We start from the raw sequence: 22,580 nt of genomic DNA on the forward strand, positions 1-22,580 counted from the left end.
TTATTCTCTTGGAATTTCGATCCAATTCCTGCTTTTGTTCCATGTTTACTCGTACTAATCTAATTGTACTACTCTTTTTGTTCTATTAATTTAAAAAGTTTTTTTAAAGAAAAGTAAAGGCTATATTAAACTTAAGATCAGACTATAAAGAAATCTACAATAACTTAAACTCAAAACAACTAGAAATTATAATTATAGAATAAATGAAACCCAGAATGAACAGAAATTTAATAAACAATCATAGCAAAAAAAACATGCAACGGGTACTAATATAAAAGAATAAATAAATCTAAGAACGAGTAAAGCTTAAATTGAATATGCAAATCAAACTTAAAGTGAACATAAATATTTTGTTATTGAAGTATATAATTTGCCCCTGAAGTTTTTACGAGCACCCATTCCATAAGAACCATATATGCCCCCAAGGTATAGCCTATACCACCTGCCCCTGGGCTCTGGGTGGTTCTGTCGACCCCAGAGTATTTGTTATCGGATCTTTCAGCTATTTAAAAAAAATCGGATGCATTTGGGGAAAAAATGGCGTGGGGGGGGGGCTTGTTGCCCTCAAATCGCTTTTGACTCTTGAAAAGGGCACAATAACTTCTGATTTCGAATCGAATGAGCCTCCTCCGAAGTCTATACGACCAGCCCTTCCATATAAAGTGGCTCTGGGAAAAACAACAAAAAAAACTTTGGAGCCTCATGGCCTTAGGGTTGGTGGGGGAGGCTAGTTACCATCGGATCACTTTTGACTCTGAAAAGGGGAACTATAACTTTCAATTTCCAATAATTTGAGTCCCCTCCAAAGTTTATACGACCACCTCCTCCATAAAAACCTTATATGCCCCCTAAACACAAGTTACAACTCTTACAACTCCCGGGCTCCGGGGGGTTATGTTGACTCCGAAGTTTTTGTCATCTGATCGTTGAACTTTTTCAATTAAAATGGCTATCTCAAAATTTGTATTGGATATATTTTGGGAAAAGAGGATGTGGGCGGGGAGGGGGGCGTAGACGTCCTCCGATCACTTTTGATGACCAATCCAATCAAGTTCGACCGGATGCATTTTAGAAAATGAGGATTTGGGGGGGGGGGGAGGGGTAGTTGCCATCGGATCATTTTTTACTCTTAAAAAAGGAATGGGAATTTTTAATTTCTATCAATTTGAGTCCTTTCCAAAGTTTATACGACCACCTCTTCTATAAAAACCTTATGTGCCCCGGGGCATAAGTTATAACTCTTCCCCTGGGCTCTAGGGGGGCTAGGTTAACCCCTAAATTTGTGTTATCTGATCGTCGGACTATATCAAACAAACTGGCTATCTCAAATGATCCACCTCTGAAGTTTATATGACCACCCCTTATATAAAAACATTTTTTCCCCTGGGATATAACTGAAACACTTGCCCCCGGTTTTGGGGGGGTTTTGTTGACATCAGAGTTTTTTTTTATCTGATGTTTGAACTGTTTTTAACAAAATGGCTATCACAAAATTTTTATCGAATGGGTTTTGGGAAAAAGACGGGGGGGACTAGTTGCCCTCTGATCTCTTTTGACTCTTAAAAAGTGAACTTGAACTTTGGATTTCCAATCAAATGAGCCCCCTCTGACGTTCATGCGAGCTCCTTTTTCGTAAGAACCATTTATGCCCCCAGGGCATAACTTACAACACCTTTCCCTAGGCCCTAGGGGGTTGTGTCGATCCCGAAGTTTTGGACATATTATCTTTGAACTATCTTTAACAAAATGGCTATCTCAAAACCTTTATCTGATGCATTTGGGGCAAAATGGGTGTGGGGGGAATAGTTACCCTCCGATCACCTTTGACTGTGTTAAAAAGGGCACTAGAACTTCCAATTTCTAATCGAATAGACATAGACATAGACATAGGTTTATTAAGATCGAACAGCGTAGCCATGGCTAATTTATGTCGTCTTTGCAACAATATGGAAAAAAAATACAAATAACACTATAATAACACTATAAAAACACTAACACGTGAATACAAATAACACTAAGTCTTGTTGTATGCTTCTACGAAAAAGGGGACAAACGTGTTTTTGTAGCGGCTGGTCCTGCAGACCGGGGGTTGTAGCTTCGACTGGGATCTGGTTCTTTGGTTAACCGGAGCATCGGGTGGGAGGATCAGTCTGTGATGGGGCGAAGATAGCAGTGACTTGCCGAGGGACATGATCAGTGATAATCGTCTGTCGCTGAGAGATTCAAGGTTCAGTTCTTGTAAGCGTTTTTTGTAGTCATCACTTTTGTTGCCAACGATTATGTTAACTGCTCGTTTCTGCAAAGATGCAAGGTCATTGCAACGGTCGTGGTTGCTCTGGTCAAAAGGTCATCAGACAGCAATGGTGTATTTGAGTAGAGTTCTCATGTACGTCACATAGGCATTTTTTAGGCTTTGAGTGTTGCAGCCAAGCCTGCGCATCAGGACTAGGGTCTGAAGTGATGCATTGCCAGCCTTTATAACCTTCTCCACGTGTTCGGTGAATGTGCAGTCCATCGATAATGTGACTCCGAGGATTTTTGCAGATGGAACAACAGGGAAAGGGACTTGCGGGAATTCCAGATCATGTTTTAAGGGGCAAAACCTGAGGATCATTGATTTATCTGCATTCAGGGCCAGCTTGTAACGTTCACAGTCCTCAGAGAAGGATGCCAGAAGGGTCTCGCTGAACTGACGTTCGATTACACCTTCTCTCACGAGGTATTTGAGGACAAAAGATAAATCGTCGACGAATTTGAGTCGCTCTTCGAAATTCTGAAGGAGGAAGTTGATGAGGGAGATAAATATGAAACCAGCAAGTCTTATGCCCTGAGGGGCTCCACAGGTAAGTTTAGACCAGTATGAGATCAAGTCACCTTCAAACAATGGAAATACACACTGCATTCTGTCCTGAAGGAAGCTCATCACTAATGCAAGAGACCGCTTCTGTGCGCCCATTGCTCGCATATTTTTTGCTGCCGTAAGATGACAAATCAGGTCAAATGCCTTCCTGAAATCGACGAGAGCTAGGTCGATGAAGGTACTGCCCTTGTCAAGCCACTTAAAGATAATGTCAACTAGGCGCACGAGGTATGTCGAGGTATTGCAACCTTTGAGGCCGCCATATTGGTAACGGTCTATGTTTTCCCGCGTTTGCTTGAGCAATTCACGCAGGATGAATGACTCGGTGACTTTTGCAAAGGTAGTTGTGATTGATATCGGTCGTAACTCGTTGCAAGACTTGGGTGTTTTAGTCTTCGGTATAACACGCACAAATGCGCGTTTCCAGCACGACGGGAAAGTTGACTGGGCGAAACATTCTCTGATGATGTGTCCAAGTGGCTTGGCCAGGAAAAGAGAGAACTCTCGTATTAATCTCTCGTCTTATAGGCAGCTCTTCAGGAAAAGAGCTACTGGATGGACTCAACTTGTTCAGCTCTTTGAAAACTTGATGCTCAACTATTTCGATTTCACCTTCGTCAGGGCATACTGACAGTAGATTCTTTATTTCAGTGTTAGTTGGGGCAGGAAAGGATGTACAAATGTCAGTAAAGTAATTGTTGACGTCATTTGCACTCACGAGTGACCCATCATCGTTCAAAATACGGATACTGGATGATACTGTTTTTCCGGCAATCTGCCTTACTAGACGGTGCCATTTACGGGGATCCTTTTTTATTTCAGGGTCCAAAAGGGATTTTCCGAAGGACTTTCTTGCCTCGCGACAAAGGCTAACGATTTTGTTTCTTAATAATCGTAACGACGTTGCGTCACCACTTGACTGCCTTACAGTGGTTTTTTCGCGAATCAGCTGTTTTATTTTTGGAGTGATCTAGGGCTTGTCAGATTCGCTCACGACAAATTACTTTTCCGGGAAAACTTCTAAGTATTTGTCATAGAGTAGGGACTGAAATATTTCTGCTTTCCTGTTGACATCGCTTTCGTTGTATACTTCGCTGAAGCAGTGAGTACCGACCCACATTCCGTACGTATTAATAGCAGACTTCGTGATAGGTCTCAGGAGTACTTTTATTTTCTTAAGCTTCCTGATTTCACTTTTTGCGTTCATCAGCAGAATGTGATGGTCCGATTTGCCCAATGGCCCGTTCGAAGACACGTCTTTGTAATATGGAGCAAGGTTTGTAAGAATAAGGTCAAGGGTAATCCCGGTCACATGGGTGGGTATCTTGACCACTTGTGACACAAACCCAGCGTATTAGCAAGCCATTGTTTCTTTGTTTGGTTGAAGTCACCAGCTGTTATGAAGCCCGGGCGGCTATACCGCTGACGTAATGTGTCTAACGTAGACTGAAGGTAGGATACCAACAGCCGTCTGTTCTTGGCGCTTTCAGGATAGTAGATACTTGCGATAATGATGCAAGAGACATCTCGTGGTAAATGTTTTGCCTTGCATAATGCCCAGATCGCTTCATGGTCAGGGTCATTGAAGTTATCTAAATATTTGCAGGGGATATCATCGCGTACATACAGGGCAACACCTCCGCCAATCCTGTCTGTTCTAGTGTTCAAGAAAACCTTGTAACCAGCCATCCATCCACTTGTTTCGTCGAGCTGCCATGTTTCGGTAATTGCGGCGATGTGGATGTTATTCTGACGTAGAATGACATCTAACTCATCTACTTTATTAGTTAGTCAGCGGACGTTGCTCAGAAGGAAGTTTGGAAGTTGGTGTTTACAAGAGAGAACCTGCGGCAATAATACTGGAGGACAATCAGACCCGAAATCATTGGTAGGAGCATTGTTGTCAGGAATCAGCCAGGGCGGTAGGCTCACGCGCGGGATTGAGATTAAACAACTCTCACGCTTAGGCTTTTGGCTGGCCAATCGTCCGTAGGTGACTAACACGTCAATCTTAAATTTTTTTTCTGCCACCTCTGCGTCCTCTTCTTGTTCGCTTGCGAACGAAGGGAACTTCATCTATATTTTTATAAATTCTCAGTGTGACGAGTGTGGCTATGACAGATGGCGCCAAAACAGCAAAAGAAATGAAAGTACCTTTTTTGCATTGATCAATCCAGTTTTCAGCAGCAGCCTCAGTCACAAAGAATAGCACTATTAATACAGTTTTGATTAATACCACTTTCATCACAAAGGGAGGAGTATTTCAAGGCACTGAACAAGTTAAACTAGGATAGAATGACTTGCAGCCTCAACGGCGCACGCCCCCCGGTGAGCCCCCCTCCAAAGTTCCCTCGACCATCCCTTCCATATGAAGTGCCTCTGGGGAGAAAATATTAATAAAAAATTGGAGCCTTGTGGCCTTTACTATAGGCAACGCTAGCGTTGCCTCTGATAATTTCTTGTTCAGAAGAGCTGCAACTCCATAATGGTATGTTTTATGTTTCTGCAGGCATGATAAGTTATGTAATAATACGTAAACATTGTATTACATGTTTGGCATATGTATTATAAATATCAATAATAATATGTATGGTAAGTTACATACCTGAATATTATGGTAATTAGGTTGAACTGAAAATAATAAACAAGGCAGAACCAAATGTCTTCTACTTTTATGAGTAAATTGTGGTGCATAGGAACAGGTACCACTAATATAGGAGTGAGTAGGCTCTCCTTTTCAGAATCAGAACCCTGTGCCAGTTTGAAATGCTTTTATTTGCGACCTATTTTCACAAATATTTAGTAAACTTATTCCAAGTTTTTGACAATATTTCTAACCCGAAATCTCTGTTAAGGAGATTTGATACCTTAAAAATCATCTTGGGAGCCTAAGCGTTGGCTGACCATTCCAAAGAAAAAGGACTGATTCCAATGTTTAGGAATGCCCCTTTCCTGAACTTCAAGAAGAAAATATTTTCCTGCTCAATTGAAAAAACAAAATTCACGCTTTTTTCTCACACATTAAACAGTTCGTGGTAACAAACTGTAAGTAAAGAGTGATCTGGCTCAATAGTAACTGAAACTCTAAAAAACGGAATTTTTATACCAATAAATACATAAAAGGAATCGGATTTTTATGCTGATTTCAAATATATAACTCATCAAGTTTAGTATTACCCGTCAAAAGTTAAGAGCCTGAAAAAAATTGCCTTATTTTCGAAAAAAGGGGAAAACACCCACTAAAAATGATAGAATCTTATTGAAAATTACACCATCATATTCAGCGTATCATAAAAACCTACTATAGAGGTTTCAAGCTCCTATCTGCAAAAATGTGGAATTTTGTACTTTTCGACAGAAGTAAGATCACAGATGAGTGTTCATTTGTTTCTTTGTTTTTCCCAGTGGTGATCGTATCGATCGAGTGGCCCTAGAATATCGCAAGAGGGATCATTCGAACAGAAATTAATAGTTCTAGTGCCCTTTATAAGTGACCAAAAAATTGGAGGGCAACCACACCCCCTCCCACGCTCCTTTTTTCTCAAGGTCACCCGATCAAAATTTTGAGACTGCCATTTTGTTCAGCATATTCGAAAAATTAATAAATATGTCTTTGAAGATGACTTAATCCCCCACAGCCCCCAGTGGAAGGGCTGCAAGTTATGAACTTTGCCCATTGTTTACATATAGTATTGGTTATTGGGAAGTATACAGACGTTTTCGGAGGAATTTTTTTCTAGTGTGGGGGGTCGGTGGGAGGGGATTATATGGGCGGATCTTTCCAAGGAGGATGTTTTCATGGAGAAGGGACGTTTCTATGAAGGGGGTGCCAGATTTTCAACCATTATTTAAGGAAGGATCAGAAATTAAATTAAAATAAAAAACAATTTTTTTCAACTGAAACTAAGGAGCAACATTAAACCTAAAACGAACAGAAATTATTACGTATATGAGGAGGTTTGTCCCCTAGTCAATACCTCGCTCTTAAAGCTAAAGTTTTTTTTAGTACTTTCAAAAGAACTATCTATTCTAATTAAACGGCCTTTGTCGTTCAATGGTCATTCTTAAGGAATTTTAACAAAGCTCGAACTTTAGCGTAAAGAGCGAGGTATTGACTAACGGACAACGCCCTTCATATACATAATGATTTCTGTTCGTTTTAAGTTAGTGTTGCTCGTTGCTTTTAGTTGCAAAAACCTGTTTTTTTATTCTCCAGGACAGAGCGGGATAAGCTAAATGACCGAACTTTTATCCAATCTCTATTCCAAATTGTTGACCACAAACTTTATAATGGACGAGATATGGTGGTTTTTTAATGTCTTGAATCCTCTTAAACAATATACAAATTGATAAAATATTCGTTTGTAAATATTTTCTTTAAAAAGTCACAACCCACCTTGACATCGTAGGGCAAGCTGAACCATTTCATTGACAAATTAAACATTAAATACACGGCTGCATTGCAACATTTACCAAATCAAACAGTTCGTGGTAATAAACTGTAAGTAAGGAGTGACCCGGCTCAATAGTACCATAACCAAAACTCTAAACAACGGAATTTTGATACCAGTAGATACATCAAGAGAATCGGAGTCTTCAAATATTGCTGATTTCAAATATTTGAGTTCATCAAGTTTAGTATTACCCATCAAAAGTCACGAACCTGAAAACATTTGCCTTATTTTCGAAAAAGGGGGGAAACTCCCCCTAAAAGTGATAGAATCTTAATGAAAATCAAACCATCATATTCAACGTATCAGATAACCCTACTGTAGAGATTTAAAGATCCTATCTGCAAAAATGTGGCATTTTGAATATTTTGCCAGAAGAAAGATCACGAATTTGTGTTTTTTTTGTTTGTTTTTCTGGGGTGATCGTATCGATCCGATGGTCATAAAATATCGCGAGAGGGCTCATTTTAACGGAAATTGGGGATCCTCAACGCCTTGCTCTTTACGCTAAAGTTTTTTATTGTTTTAAAAAATAGGCTTGTGAGAAAGAGTCAAACTTTAGCGTAAAGAGCAAGGTGGTGAGGAGGGGACAGCCCCTTTCATATACGGAATAATTTCTGTTCGTTTTAAGTTTTAATGTTGCTCCTTAGGCCTACTTTCAGTTAAAAAAAAACTTGTTTTTTTTATTTAATATACTAAAAGTGTTGACAACAAGGGGGATGCGGAAGGATAATGCTACTGCGGATAAATGGCAAAATTGGTACCAACAATTAAGACAGTAAAAAATATATGGAATGACAAGATAAATAAAAAGTGGCAAAATGGATACACATATAACAGTATGAATAGAATGATGGAAAAGTTCCTAAAGGATAATATTTTTGTTCCCAAATATTACTTCTTTAAAAAACCATCACCGTACCTTGCAACGTTTTTGTTGAGAATGATAATGCTACAGATAAGAACTTACGTCTGAAGCGGTCCCACACAATTTATTCAAACAAATTTATCGTGTTTAATGAAAAATCCCTCCTTAATTGTTGTTTTGGGGATTGCCAAGTTCTCTTGTTGTTTTTGTTTTAATTCATTTACTTTTCCTTTCAGAATCAAATTATCCCATTTTACTGAAGGGAAAACTTCCCAAGACAAATGGAGAATCAAAGTTAACTACTGTACTCGCTGTTTTTTCAATTACACTAACTTGCATTCTCTATGGGTAAGTAAATATAAACATAGGTACGGCTCTAAAACGTGGTTTAAAGGGCACACGCGCCCCCAGAAGGTTGAAACACAGAAGCAAACAATATCAATGGGGGAGACAACTTAGAATGCCCTCCCCAAATATTAGTTCCGTATCCACCCTTATGTAAGCAAATATTGTCACATCATCTCTAACAAATTTAAAGGCCTTATATAATGGTTTTTGCGAAAGAGGTATTTATAATACGCAATGCTATATTCTAAGTTATTCGGGTTTTAAAATAATTACAAGACCTTAAAATTTTCTACAAATACACAATACATTTCTTATCAAATGCATAAGTTGCAGATTTTTTTCCTTGTCATATAAAAAGTGAATCTATCTTATCTCGAAGCTGGAGCTCGAGCTCCAGCTTCTGGAGCTTAGCTGGAGCATTAATGCACAATCTTTGTTAGCTAATAATTGGACAGTGGAAAAAAACCACCTAAATTGTTTATCATACCAGCTTTTAAATTACTGCCAGAGCAAAACCTATATTCTCTCTTTTGATGGTTGCAACACCACCTGAAATTTATTAAAGAGTAAACTACAGCGCAAAGTACCCAAAAATCTTTCAAATTACTTTGAAACAAAGCCGTCTAGTGAGATTTTTTTTATTTGAAGTTAACTGATATATGGTAGCTATTAGATAGCTTTATTTTATTTAATTAGCAAAAGTTTGCTGCGAAAACGAATTCCTGAGACTTTTAGAAAAGAAATGGCCACCGTGCGTAGCTGTGTTTGCCTCGGGCCGCTTAGCACTGCAGTGAATTGTTAGTAATAGTAGTAGTAGTAGATAGAAACCTCCAAAATAAGGGTAGATTGAATGGAAAGGGCATCATTGGAATCTGAATGATTGAAATCGCGAGAATGGAGATTTTTAGTCATTCACCTTGAAAAACAAGGAAAAGGCCATTTTTAAATGGGCAGCAGTGATCCGTCTCCTTAATTTTCTTTTATGCCAAGGCTACTTCGCCACCGTGAGGTCTAAGCGAGGTGTTTAAAGAAAAATTGTTACCGTAATGCTTACGTTTTTTCGTTTTACGAAAGTGTTGTTGAACTTCAGTGCCCGAAAACTTTCATAATTCATAAACATTAAAAGAAAAACCTTTAGAAACTACAGTGTTCGGATATAAATAGACTTGAGATAAGTCAAGGGGGATGTGCCTCTTTCGATGTCCTTGATATAGGTGCACAAGCCTTCCTATCAGTACTGAATAAATCAGATTCTATCTTTTCTAGAGATAATGAAAATAAGCTTTGATTTATTTATAGGACTCTTACATACCAGCTATGGAATACACCTGACAACATTGCACTTTTGAAGAAAGAGGTTATGAGTCTTCAATTCCGGTTGGACAAGGAATCAGAAAGAGTTTACCGATTGCAGAAGGAAATTTCGTTTCTCCAGTCACGTCAAAATGTATGTACTTTTTATAAAATTAATTAAAACTTTCCGAAAAAAAAGTTTTAAAAAGAAAAATAAAGGCCATTTCAAACTTAAGCTCAGCAGATACAAATACCTGTTAAAATTCAAACCATAGGTATTAAAGTAAATGAATAAATAAATCTTAAAACGAGTCAAACTTAAATTGAATATGCAAATCAAGCTTGAAACAAACAAAATTACTACAAAAAAGAGTTTGGGTAACGCCTCCTTCTCTCACTGTAAAATTATAAAACCTATTGCCTCATTGGTGCTTTACTGAAAACCAATTTTATTACAAATATTTTCTTTTGTACTTAATATTGAAAATAAATATTAAAATTATAGTAAAACATTGAACTGATGAGCTTTCAACAACTAATATTATTATACAATAAATTTTCAGTTTAATTGATTAGTTCTTTCTAAGTTGTTCAAGACGAATATAGTTTCACTACAAACAAGAGTTTGGATACTGCCCCCTTTCTTAACTGTAAATAAAAACAAAAAGCCTACTGCGTCAATGGCGCTTAACTGAAAACAATTTATATTACAAATATTTTCTTTTCCAGTTCTTACAGTCTTACAGCATTGAAAATCAAAATAAAATTACAGTGAAATAAATTCCTGAACTAATAGATCTTCCAACAACTAATATCATTACATATAAAATATTCAATTTGATTTTGCTTATACTTTCCAAGACTGTTAAATACGCCTATAGCTTTCAGTAAAGCGCCAATGACGCATTAGGTTTTAGACTTTTACAGTGAGAGAATGAGGCAATACCCAAACTCTTGCTTGTCGTGATTTTTATTTGTTTCAAGCTTGATTTGCATATTTAATTTAAGTTTCACTCGTTTTAAGATTTATTTATTAATTTACATTAATGTCTACTGTATGTTAGTTTACATTGATTGTTAGTTTAATTTCTGTTCGTTTTAATTTCTGTAAGTTTCATTTATACTTCAATAGCAAAATATTTTTTTCGTTTTAAGCTTGATTTTCATATTCAATCTAAGCATTATTCGCTTTAAGATTTATTTATTCATTTATATTAATACTTGTTGTATGTTTTTTGCTATGATTGTTTATTTGATTTATGTTCGTTTTGGGTTTCATTTATTCATTAATAGTAATTTCTGGTCGTTTTGAGTTTGAATTTTAACAGGTATTTGTATTTACTGAGCTTAAGTTTAAAGTGACCTTTACTTCTCTTTGAAAAACTTATTTTTCAGAAAGTTTTTTTTAAAATAATTTTTGTTCGTTTTTGGTTGCAAAAAGTTTCAAGTTTTTAAAAATTCCTAATTTCAAAATCAAACTTTAAAAAAAAACTCAAATGTTCATCAAAAAATCAAAACTGGTATCAAAGTAACAATATCAAAGTGAAAAAATGGGTTTGTGTCAACCTCAGAGATTTTATTTTCTGATATTTGAAATATTCTTAAAAAAATGGCTATCTCAAAATTTTATCGGATGGGTTTAGGGAAAAAGGGCGTGGGTGGGGTGCTAAGTGCCCTTCGGTCTCTTTTGAATCTTTAAAAGGGAACTAGAACTTTCTATTTACAATCAAATGAGACCTTTCTGAAGTTTATACGAGCATCTCTTCTATAAAAACCATATATACCCCTAGAGTATAATTTAGAACGCCTGTCCCTGGGCCCTGGGGGGTTGTGTCGACCCGTAGTTTTAATATCCGATGTTTGAACTATTTTTAACAAAATGGTCACCTCGAATTCTTATCGGATGGGTTTATCCATCCAATGAACCCAAAGATGTGCAGGGCAAAAGGGGCTATTTGCCCTCTGATCTTTTATACTCTGAGAAAATGAACTAGAACTTTCTATTTCCATTTAAATGAGCCCTTTCTGAAGTTTATACGAGCATCCCTTTCATAAGAACCATATACGGCCCCAGGACATAGCTTATAATGCCTGCCCCGCCGGAACCTGGGAGCTTGTGTCGACACCGTAGCTTTTTTTATCTGATCTTTGAACTATTTTAAAAAATGGCTGTCTCAAAAGTTATATCGGTTGGGTTTGGGGAAAAAAGCATGGCGGGGGCTAGGGGCCCTCCTAACTCTTTTGACTCGTTAAAACTGTACTAGACCTTTCAATTTCCATTCAAATCAGCCCTCTCTGAAGTTTATAAGAGCATGATTCTCTTCCATAAGAACCATATAAGCCCCCAGGGCATAACTTGCAACGCCTGCCCCCAGGCCTTGGGTAGTTGTGTCGACACCGGAGTTTTTTTTTAATCTGACCTTTGAACTATTTTTAACTAAAATGGGTATCTCAAAATTTTTATCGGACGCATTTAGAGAAAAAGGGACGTGAGGGGGGGGGGTTGGTTGTCTATTTTGACGCTTAAAAACCGAACTAGAACTTTCAATTTCCAATCAAATGAGCCCACTCTGAAGTTTGTACGAGCATCCCTTTTACAACAGCTGTATATGCCCTCCAGGCATAACTTACAACGCTTACCCCGATCCCTGAAGGATGGTATCGACCCCACAGTTTTCGTTATATGATTTTTGAACCATTTAAAAAAAAAATGGCGCTTTCTAAGTTCTTATCGGATGAGTTTAAGGAAAATAAGACGTGGAGAGGAGGAGCTAGTTGCATTCCGATCTTTTTTTACTCTTAAAAAGTAAACTAGAACTCTCAATTTCCAATTATATGAGCCCTCTCAGAAGTTTATGCGAGAATCCCTTCCATAAGAACTATATATTTCTCCAGAGCATTACTTACAACGCCTGCCTCCGGGCCCTGGGGAGCTTTGTCGACCCCGGAGTTTTTATTATATGACCTTTGAACTATTTAAAAAATGGCTATCTTAAATGACTATTTAAAAAAATTTATTTGATGCATTTATGGCGTCGATAGGGGGGGGGGCAGTTGCCCTTCAATCTCTTTTGAATCTTAAAAAGTGAAAAAGAACTTTCAATTTCCAATCAAATGAGCCCTTTCCGAAGTTTATATGAGCGTCCCTTCCGTAAGAGAAGCCCACTCTGAAGTTTGTACGAGCATCCCTTCTACAGCAGCTGTATATGCCCCCCCCCCCATGCATAACTTACAACGCTTCCCCCGGGCCCTGAAGGATGGTATCGACCCCAGAGTTTTCGTTATATGATCTTTGAACCATTTAGAAAAAAAATGGCTCTCTCTAAGTTCTTATCGGATGGGCTTAAGGAAAATAGGACATGAAGAGGAGGAGCTAGTTACATTCCGATCTCTTTTGACTCTTAAAAAGTAAACTAGAACTTTCAATTTCCAATTATATGAGCCCTCTCCGAATTTTATACTAGCATCCCTTCCATAAGAACTATACATGCCTTTAGGGCATAACTTGGAACGCCTTCCCCTGGGCCCTGGGGGATTGTATTGACACCGGAGGTGTTTTTTTTATCCGACTTTTGAACTATTTTTAACAAAATGTCTATCTCAAAATTTTCATAAGATGGGTTTGGGAAAAGAAGGCGTGGGGGAGCTAGTTGCCCTTGAATCTCTTTTAACTCTCAAAAACAGAACTAGAACCTTCAATTTCCAATCAAATGATCCCTCTCTGAAGTTTTTACGAGCATCCCTTCCATAAGGACCATATATTGCCCCAGGGCATAACTTGCAATGCCTGCCTTCGAGTCCTGGGGGGGGGGATGTATAAACCCCGGAATTTTTGTTTTATGGTCTTTGAACTATTTAAAAAAAGGCTATCTCAAAATTCTTATTGGATGGATTTGAGGAAAAAAGGGCGTGGAGAGGGGGGGGCTAGGTGTCCTCCAATCTCTTTTGACTTTTAAAAAGTGAACTAGAACTTTCAATTTCCAATCAAATGAGCCCTCTTAGAAGTTTATACGAGCATCCCTTCCATAAGAACCATATATGCCTTCAGGGCATAACTTACAACGCCTGTCCCCGAGCCCTGAGGGTCTGTGTCGAAACCAGAGTTTTTGTTATATGATCTTAGAATATTTTTAACAAAATAGCCATTCAAAACTTTCATCCGATGAATTTGGGAAAAAAGGCGGGGGGGGGGAGCTGGTTACCCTGCGATATCTTTTGACGCTTAAAAAGTGAACTAAAACTTTCAATGTCCTTTCAAATGAGCCCTCTCTGAAGTTTATACGAGCATTCCTTCCATAAAAACCATATATGGGCGTAACTTATAACCCTTGCCCTGAAGACTGTGGGGGGAGTTTTCTGCTCAAAGATATAATTTCCAGAACTTTCAACTACGTTGAACAAAATGGCTATCTCACAATTTTCATTGGATGTGCTATGGGAAATGTTGGGCGTTGAAGGGGGGCTAGTTGCCTTCCAATCAGTTTTGACTATTAAAAAGGGCACTAGCCATTTACATTTCCAATCGAGTGAGCCCTTTTTGAAGTTTCTACGACAACGCTTTCTATAAGAACCTTATATGCCCCCTGGGCATAAATTACAACCAATACCCTGAGGGCTGTGTGTGTGGGGGGGGGGGTTGTCATCCTCAAAGACCTAATTTTCAACTACGTTGAACAAAATGGCTATATCAAAATTTGATTGGATGTATTTGGGGATAAGGTGGGTGTGAGAGGGCGGACTAGTTGCCCTCCAATCACTTTCGACTATTAAAAAGGGCACTAGCCCTTTGAATTTCCAATCGAATAAGTCCTTTTTGAAGTTTGTACGACATAGCTTTCTATAAAAACCTAATATGCCCCCAGGGTATAACTTATATAACCCATGCCCTGAGGGCTGTGGGGGGAGTTTCCTCCTTAAAACATTATTTCTATCTGGAAATCAACTACGTAGAACAAAATGGATATCTCAAAATTTTGATGGGATGTGCTTGGGGAAATGGTGGGCGTGGAAAGGGTGTTAGTTGCCTTCCAATCAATTTTGACCCTTAAAAAGGGCGCTAGAGCTCTTGATTTCCAATCAAATGAACCCCCTTTAATGTTTATACGACAACCCCTTCCATATGAAGTCCCTCTGGGAAAAAAAATAATAATAAAACATTGGAGTCTTATGGCCTTTACTATAGGCAACGTTATAGCGTTGCCTCTAATTTCATATGGAGTCATCTCTTCAGGTTCTTTGGAAGCTTTTCAAGCGTTCTGGAGTAAAATGTGTTTGACTGTTTTAAGTGGTAAATACGATGCGAGCGAGCCAGCACCCTTTCCACGTTTCTCGTTTGAGTTGCAATTGAATTACGAAGGCCTACATTTTTTACTTAATTGTATATTTCTGTCGAATAAATAAAAGGTATTAAAATTCTAGTCCCTCCCCCTTTCTCTTCCTAAGATCCTTTTCTTCCTATAAAATGTGTCTTTTTTCGTAAAACAAAAAATATGATTTATTTATTAGGAGACAATTTGGTATTTTAAAATGTCTGTTTGTATGTTTCTACTTTTCTGGTAAGATAAATTAAATTTAAAATTAAAATCAGTAGGTAAAATTTTTTACATTTAATCTAAAAAGGTCATTAATTTACTGCTTTAATTGCGTACTTTAGTAACTAGTCAAACTTTAAAAACTTTTTCTGTTTCATTTTTCACTTGACAGTGTTAAAAATTCTTAAATTAGTCACAGGTGGAATAGAGAACTAAAGACTTTACTAGAAATCCATTGTCCCTATCTATTAAAAAAAAAAAAAATACTCTAAGCTTCCTCATATCGGTGACGAAAAAGGATTGCCACTTTTAAAGGCAATTGATTTCAGTACACATTGCTTGTTTTTTCAGCAAAGAAAGATATTTCTGTAACCCGTTGCAGCCAAACTATATATGTTTTCTATTCTTGGTTATTTTTGAAGTCCTCTATGTTAGACTAGTGCTTCAACATTATTAAACCCTTCCCGTACCTAAAGGTCTGATGTTAAATGAAAAGTGTCCTAAATATTACGGAAAACCTGGAATTTTGATATGTCTAACTATCTATTCAGATTTTTTGGCAAGATAAATATTGTGAATATCATTAAATTTGCTGCTTAAAGAAGTTTGTGGCAAATCAATAGACCCTTCTCAAGAAAAAATGGAATTTAAAAATTATTTTTATACTTATATATGGTATTAACATTTTTGACTTAGATGTTAATGGAAAAGCGGGCCAACGCTCCCCCTACAAATATATTTTTCTTTCATCTAACGAGTCGTCTAGTAGCTAAAAATGACCTGGTCTACCTGGTCTGATCGACGGTGAACATAAACACTTTCCGCACGGCCCAACAAATTCCTGTTTTGTCATATTGTTCTTGTATGTTTTTAGCCAACCATTTAAAATCCTTACTAAAATCAAGTTGAGGTTGAACGTGCTTGGTGAAGTGGAATTTTTATTATTATTTTTAATCAGATAAATCGGCGCACCGCCAAAAAAAATTTGGCGCACATGGCGGCGCGCCGCCGTCGATACTAAATAACACATTCGCAGCCGTCATGTCGGCGTGGCGCGGCTTTGGGGACTAGTTGTAAGTATTGCTCTGGGGGCATGTATGGTTCTTATGGAAGGTATGCTCGTATAAACTTCAGAGAGGGTTAATTTGAATGGATATTAAAAGTTGCAGTTTATTTTCTCAGAGCGAAAAAAGATCAGAGAGCAACTAGCCCCTCCCGCCCTCCACGCCGTTGGGTGTATCGGATGGATAAACCCATCCGATAAAAATTTCAGGTGACTCTTTTGTTAAAAATAGGCCAACCATCAGATATTAAAACTCTAGGGTCGACACAACCCCCCAGGGCTCAGGGATAGGCGTTGTAAGTTATACTCTGGGGATATATATGGTTCTAATAGAAGGGATACTCGTATAAACTTCAGAAAGGGCTCATTTGATAGAAAATTGACAGTTCTAGGTCACTTTTAAAGAGTCAAAAGAGACCGAAGCTTAAGCTAGTCCCCCCACGCCCTTTTTCCCCAACCCCTTCCGATAAAAATTTTGAGATAGCAATTTTGATAAAAATAGTTCAAACATCAGATAATAAAAACTCCGAGGTTGACACAAACCCATTTTTTCACTTTGATATTGTTAATTTGATATCAGTTTTGATACTTTGATGAATATTTGATTTTTTTTAAGTTTGATTTTGAAATAAGAAATATTTTAAAACTTGAAACTTTTTGCAATCAAAAACGAACAAAAATTAATTAAAAAAAACTTTCTGAAAAATGAGTTTTTAAAGAAAAGTAAAGGAAATTTTGAAATTAATCAATGAATTTAAAAATAAATTTTAAATTTAAAAATCAAAACGACCAGAAATTACTATTAAAGAATAAATGAAACCCAAAACGAACAGAAATCAAATAAGCAATCATAGCAAAAACATACAAAAAGTAATAATATGAATGAATAAATAGATCTTAAAGCGAGTAATGCTTAGATTGAATATGAGTATTAACCTTAAAATGAAAAAAAATATTTCCTATTGAAGTATAAATGAAACTTAAAACGAACAGAATTTAGACTAACAAACAATGCAAACAAAAATACAATAGATATTAATGTAAATTAATAAATAAATCTTAAAATGAATGATACTTAAATTGAATGTGCAAATCAAGCTTGAAACGAACAAAAATCACAAACAAGAGTTTGGGTATGACCTCCTTCTCTCAGTGTAAAAGTCTAAACCCTACTGCGTCATTGGCGCTTTGCTGAAAACTATATGGGTCTTGAACATTCTTGGAAAGTATAAACAACATCAAATTCAATATTTGATATATAATGATATTAATTGTTGAAAGATCCATCAGTTCAAGAATTTTTTTCACTGTAATTGTATTTTTATTTTCAATACTATAAGAGCTGGAAAAGAAAATATTTGTAATATAATCCGTTTTCAGTTAAGCACCAATGACGCAGAAGGCTTTTGGTTTTTGTTTACAGCTAGGAAAGGAGGCAGTAACCAAACACTTGTCTGTAGGGAAACTATATTCGTCTTTAAAAACTTTAGAAAGAACTAATAAATTAAACTGAATATTTGATGTATAATGATATTAATTGCTGAAATCTCATCAGTTCAAAATTTTACTATAATTTTAATGTTTGTTTTCAGTATTAAGTACAAAAGAAAATATCTGTAACAAAATCGGTTTTCAGTAAAGCGCCAATGACGCAGTAGATTTTAGACTTTTACAGTGAGAGCAGGAGGTCATACCCAAACTCTTGTTTGTGGTGATTTTTATTCGTTTCAAGCTTGATTTGCATATTCAATTTAAGTTTCACTCGTTTTAAGATTTATTTATTAATTTACATTAGTATCTATTGTATGTTTGTTCGCATTGATTGTTTATTTAATTTCTGTTCGTTTTAAGTTTCGTTTATACTTCAATAGGAAAATACTTTTTTTTCATTTTAAGCTTGACACTCATATTCGATCTAAGCATTACTCGCTTTAAGATCTGTTTATTCATTTATGTTATTACTTGTTGTATATTTTTGCTATGATTGCTTATTTAATTTCTGGTCGTTTTGGTTTTCATTTATTCTTTAATAGTAATTTCTTGTCGTTTTTTCTTTTAATTTTAAAATGTAATTTTATATTCTTAGCTTAAGTTTAAAATGGCCTTTACTTTTCTTTGAAAAACTTATTTTTCGTAATTTTTTTTTTTATTAATTCATTGGAAAACCCGTCAAATCAACACAAAACAAGACGGAGCACTTAAGAAAAAAAAGAAAAAAAGACACAAACTACAACAAACTGAACCAACAAAGAAAACGAATCACTTACTCACTGAATGAGCAAATGGGACCATTCGTGTAGATTTCGGCGTATTTTTCTATTATGCTTCGTTATTCGTCTAGCGACGGCGACGTCAGGATCTAAGACTTTAAATTTTTCAATTACATGCGATTTCCTATACCAAGGAGGTAGATGAAGCAAATACTTTGCAAATCGAAAATACATCGCTTTGATTTTATTCTGGTCAGTTTTAGTGAGAAGTTTCCAGAAGGGCGTGGCATATAAAACGTGAGGAAGAGCGATTGCGTTATACAAGCTTGCTAGAAGCAGCCGGTTGAATCGGAGTTTGCACGATACAATTGAAGCGTAAGACGCTGAAATTCGTCGTTTAAGCTGTTCGAGGAGAAGTTTTCGGGTGTGGCGCATAGACGAACCTATGGGTAAACCTAGATGAATGGGGTGATCCACTGTCTGGACAGAGCTACAGCCAGGGGCTATAGTATAAACACAAAAATCAATTTTCCAGTTGAATAGGACAATTCCCAATTTTGAAGAGTTGAACTGAAGTCCAAATGTAAGATGTTTGGCTTCAAGGATTTCGAAGATATCAATTATCCGCGGACGGGTTCGGCTAAGATTCAGGATGTCGTCCGCGTAACATACCAAAGACAAATTAGCAGATGACAGAATCAGCGAAGATGGACATTGATCTTGTGCATCAAGGACACAGTTATTGAAAAGGTCGGGAAAGTGTTGTAAGTTATATAAGTTGCCCATGAGTCTCTTGAAAGGCTAAGAATATTAAGGTAGAGCTTTTAGGAAATATTGGGAGGATGTCAAAAAAAGATCAAAGCACTCTATATGCAGGAGGGTTATCAAAAGGACACAAAAGCAATATCTAAAGACGAATAAAGGTATTAAGTTGAAACTTTAAAGACATGTTGAGAGGGATGTTGAAAAAGAAATGAAGGGCAACCGCCCCCTCTTGGCCTTTTAGGTTCTTCCATTAATTCTGATAGATGTCTTAAAAAACTATTTTATTCGAAATAGTCGCAAAGTCAAATAGCTATGCCTCTGGGAATGCCATGCTCCCATAGACTCCGGGGCAAGGAATGTAAATTATCCAAATTTACAATTGTTTAAAAGCAGGATTTATCCATGAGAAAGGACAGAATGTTTGATCCTGGGTGTGTCCGAAAAGGCTAAGGGTATTGAGGCCAATTTTCGGGAAATATTGGGGGGTATGTTGAGCTAAATCAAAAGAAACTTTTTGTATCCATTTTATACAAAATGCCTATATTGTAATATTTTAAAAACATGAATGGATTTTTTTTTCGGAGGATTTTTTTTTCGGAGGGGGTTTACTAAAAAACAATTGGAGGGGGGGGGGCTACACAAAAAAACTAAAAAAACGCATATATATATATATATATATATATATATATATATATATATATATATATATATATATATATATATATATATATATATATATATATATATATATATATATATATATATATATATATATATATATATATATATATATATATATATATATATATATATATATATATATATATATATATATATATATATATATATATATATATATATATATATATATATATATATATATATATATATATATATATATATATATAAATATATATATATAATATATATATAAATATATATATATAAATATATATATATATACATATATATATATATATATATATCAAAGTTTGTTTATATTCATTTATATACATTTTTACGAGTCAGACAAACATTTAGGGGCGGGGGGTTGAAAACTCACTAACCTACTAAAAAACCCACTAAAAAGTTGAAACTTTCAGAGCCACTATTTCTACACCTACTATTACGGTTGCAAATGAGACTGATTGCGACGGAAAATTTGGCTACTTTCAACTGTTACTGTGACTGTTTGCAACAGCTGCGACAGCTACTTCTGACTATTTTCAGGGAACGTAGAGGTATCTTTAACTTTGAAACTTAATGTTGAAAAAAAACACTTTGATGTTTTGGTACGTTGATGACACTTTGATACTCTAATGGGGAATATTGAGAAATTCAAAACTTCGGCAATCAAAAACGAACAAAGGTTAATAAAAAGAAAAAACTATGAAAAAGAAGTTTTTCAAGAATAATTAAATAAATTGCTGCAAACGAATAAATGAAACCCAACAGGAACAGAAATTAAATAAAAAAATCACAGGAAACAAACATTTAACAGGTATAAATGAATAGACAAATCTTAAAATGATTAAAATTTAAATTGAACATTCAAATGAAACTGAAAGCTAACAAAATTACTACAAATAAGAGTTTGCCAACTCTCCCCTCCCCCTAACTCTAAAAGTCTAGACCCTACTGTGTCATTTGCGCTTTACTGAAAACAAATTTTTTTGTAAATATTTTATTTTATACTTTGAAAATAAAGCTAAAACATTGAATATATATATTTATATATATATATATATATATATATATATATATATATATATATATATATATATATATATATATATATATATATATATATATATATATATATATATATATATATATATATATATATATATATATATATATATATATATATATATATATATATATATATATATATATATATATATATATATATATATATATATATATATATATATATATATATATATATATATATATATATATATATATATATATATATATTTTTTATTTTTTTTTTATATATATATATATATATATATATTTATATATATGTATTTTTTTTTTTTTTTTTTGTGTAGCCCCCCCCCCCTCCAATTTTTTTTTTTAGTAAACCCCCTCCGAAAAAAAATCCTCCGAAAAAAAAATCCATTCATGTTTTTAAAATATTACAATATAGACATTTTGTATAAAATGGATACAAAAAGTTTCTTTTGATTTAGCTCAACATACCCCCCAATATTTCCCGACAATTGGCCTCAATACCCTTAGCCTTTTCGGACACACCCAGGATCAAACATTCTGTCCTTTCTCATTGATAAATCCTGCTTTTAAACAATTGTAAATTTGGATAATCTACATTCCTTGCCCCGGAGTCTATGGGAGCATGGCATTCCCAGAGGCATAGCTATTTAACTTTGCGACTATTTCGAATAAAATAGTTTTTTAAGGCATCTATCAGAATTAATGGAAGAACCTAAAAGGCCAAGAGGGGGCGGTTGCCCTTCATTTCTTTTTCAACATCCCTCTCAACATGTCTTTAAAGTTTCAACTTAATACCTTTATTCGTCTTTAGATATTGCTTTTGTGTCCTTTTGATAACCCTCCTGCATATAGAGTGCTTTGATCTTTTTTTGACATCCTCCCAATATTTCCTAAAAGCTCTACCTTAATATTCTTAGCCTTTCCAGAGACTCATGGGCAACTTATATAACTTACAACACTTTCCCGACCTTTTCAATAACTGTGTCCTTGATGCACAAGATCAATGTCCATCTTCGCTGATTCTGTCATCTGCTAACTTGTCTTTGGTATGTTACGCAGACGACATCCTGAATCTTAGCCAAACCGCTCCGCAGACAATTTATATCTTTGAAATCCTTGAAGCCAAATATCTTAAATTTGGACTTCAGTTCAACTCTTCAAAATTGGGAATGGTCCTATTCATTTAGAAATTTAATTTTTATGTTCATACCATAGCCCTTGGCTCTACCTCTGTCCAGACAGTGGGTCACCTCATTCATCTAGGTTTACCCATAGGTTCGTCTATCCGCCACATCCGAAAACTTCTCCTCGAACAGCTTAAACGACGAATTTCAGCGTCTTACGCTTCAATTGTATCGTGCAAACTCCGATTCAACCGGCTGCTTCTAGCAAGCTTGTATAACGCCATCGCTCTTCCTCACGTTTTATATGCCACGCCCTTCTGGAAACTT

At 35.7% G+C, this 22,580-nt stretch overlaps 1 protein-coding gene across 1 annotated transcript in view; it reads left to right on the forward strand.

Moving 5' to 3' along the window:
• LOC148953725 (uncharacterized) overlaps positions 1-22,580 on the forward strand; it is a 71,816-nt gene that overhangs the window by 24,752 nt on the left and 24,484 nt on the right. The window contains exons 2-3 of the mRNA XM_089086796.1: positions 8,416-8,527; positions 9,827-9,974. Coding sequence (XP_088942922.1) covers positions 8,416-8,527; positions 9,827-9,974 — 260 coding nt within the window. The remainder of the gene's footprint in view (positions 1-8,415; positions 8,528-9,826; positions 9,975-22,580) is intronic.

Source organism: Artemia sp. Qi Xiang Cuo, chromosome 3 (assembly GCF_049724085.1).
Source record: "Artemia sp. Qi Xiang Cuo chromosome 3, ASM4972408v1, whole genome shotgun sequence".
NCBI lineage: Eukaryota > Metazoa > Arthropoda > Branchiopoda > Anostraca > Artemiidae > Artemia > Artemia sp. Qi Xiang Cuo.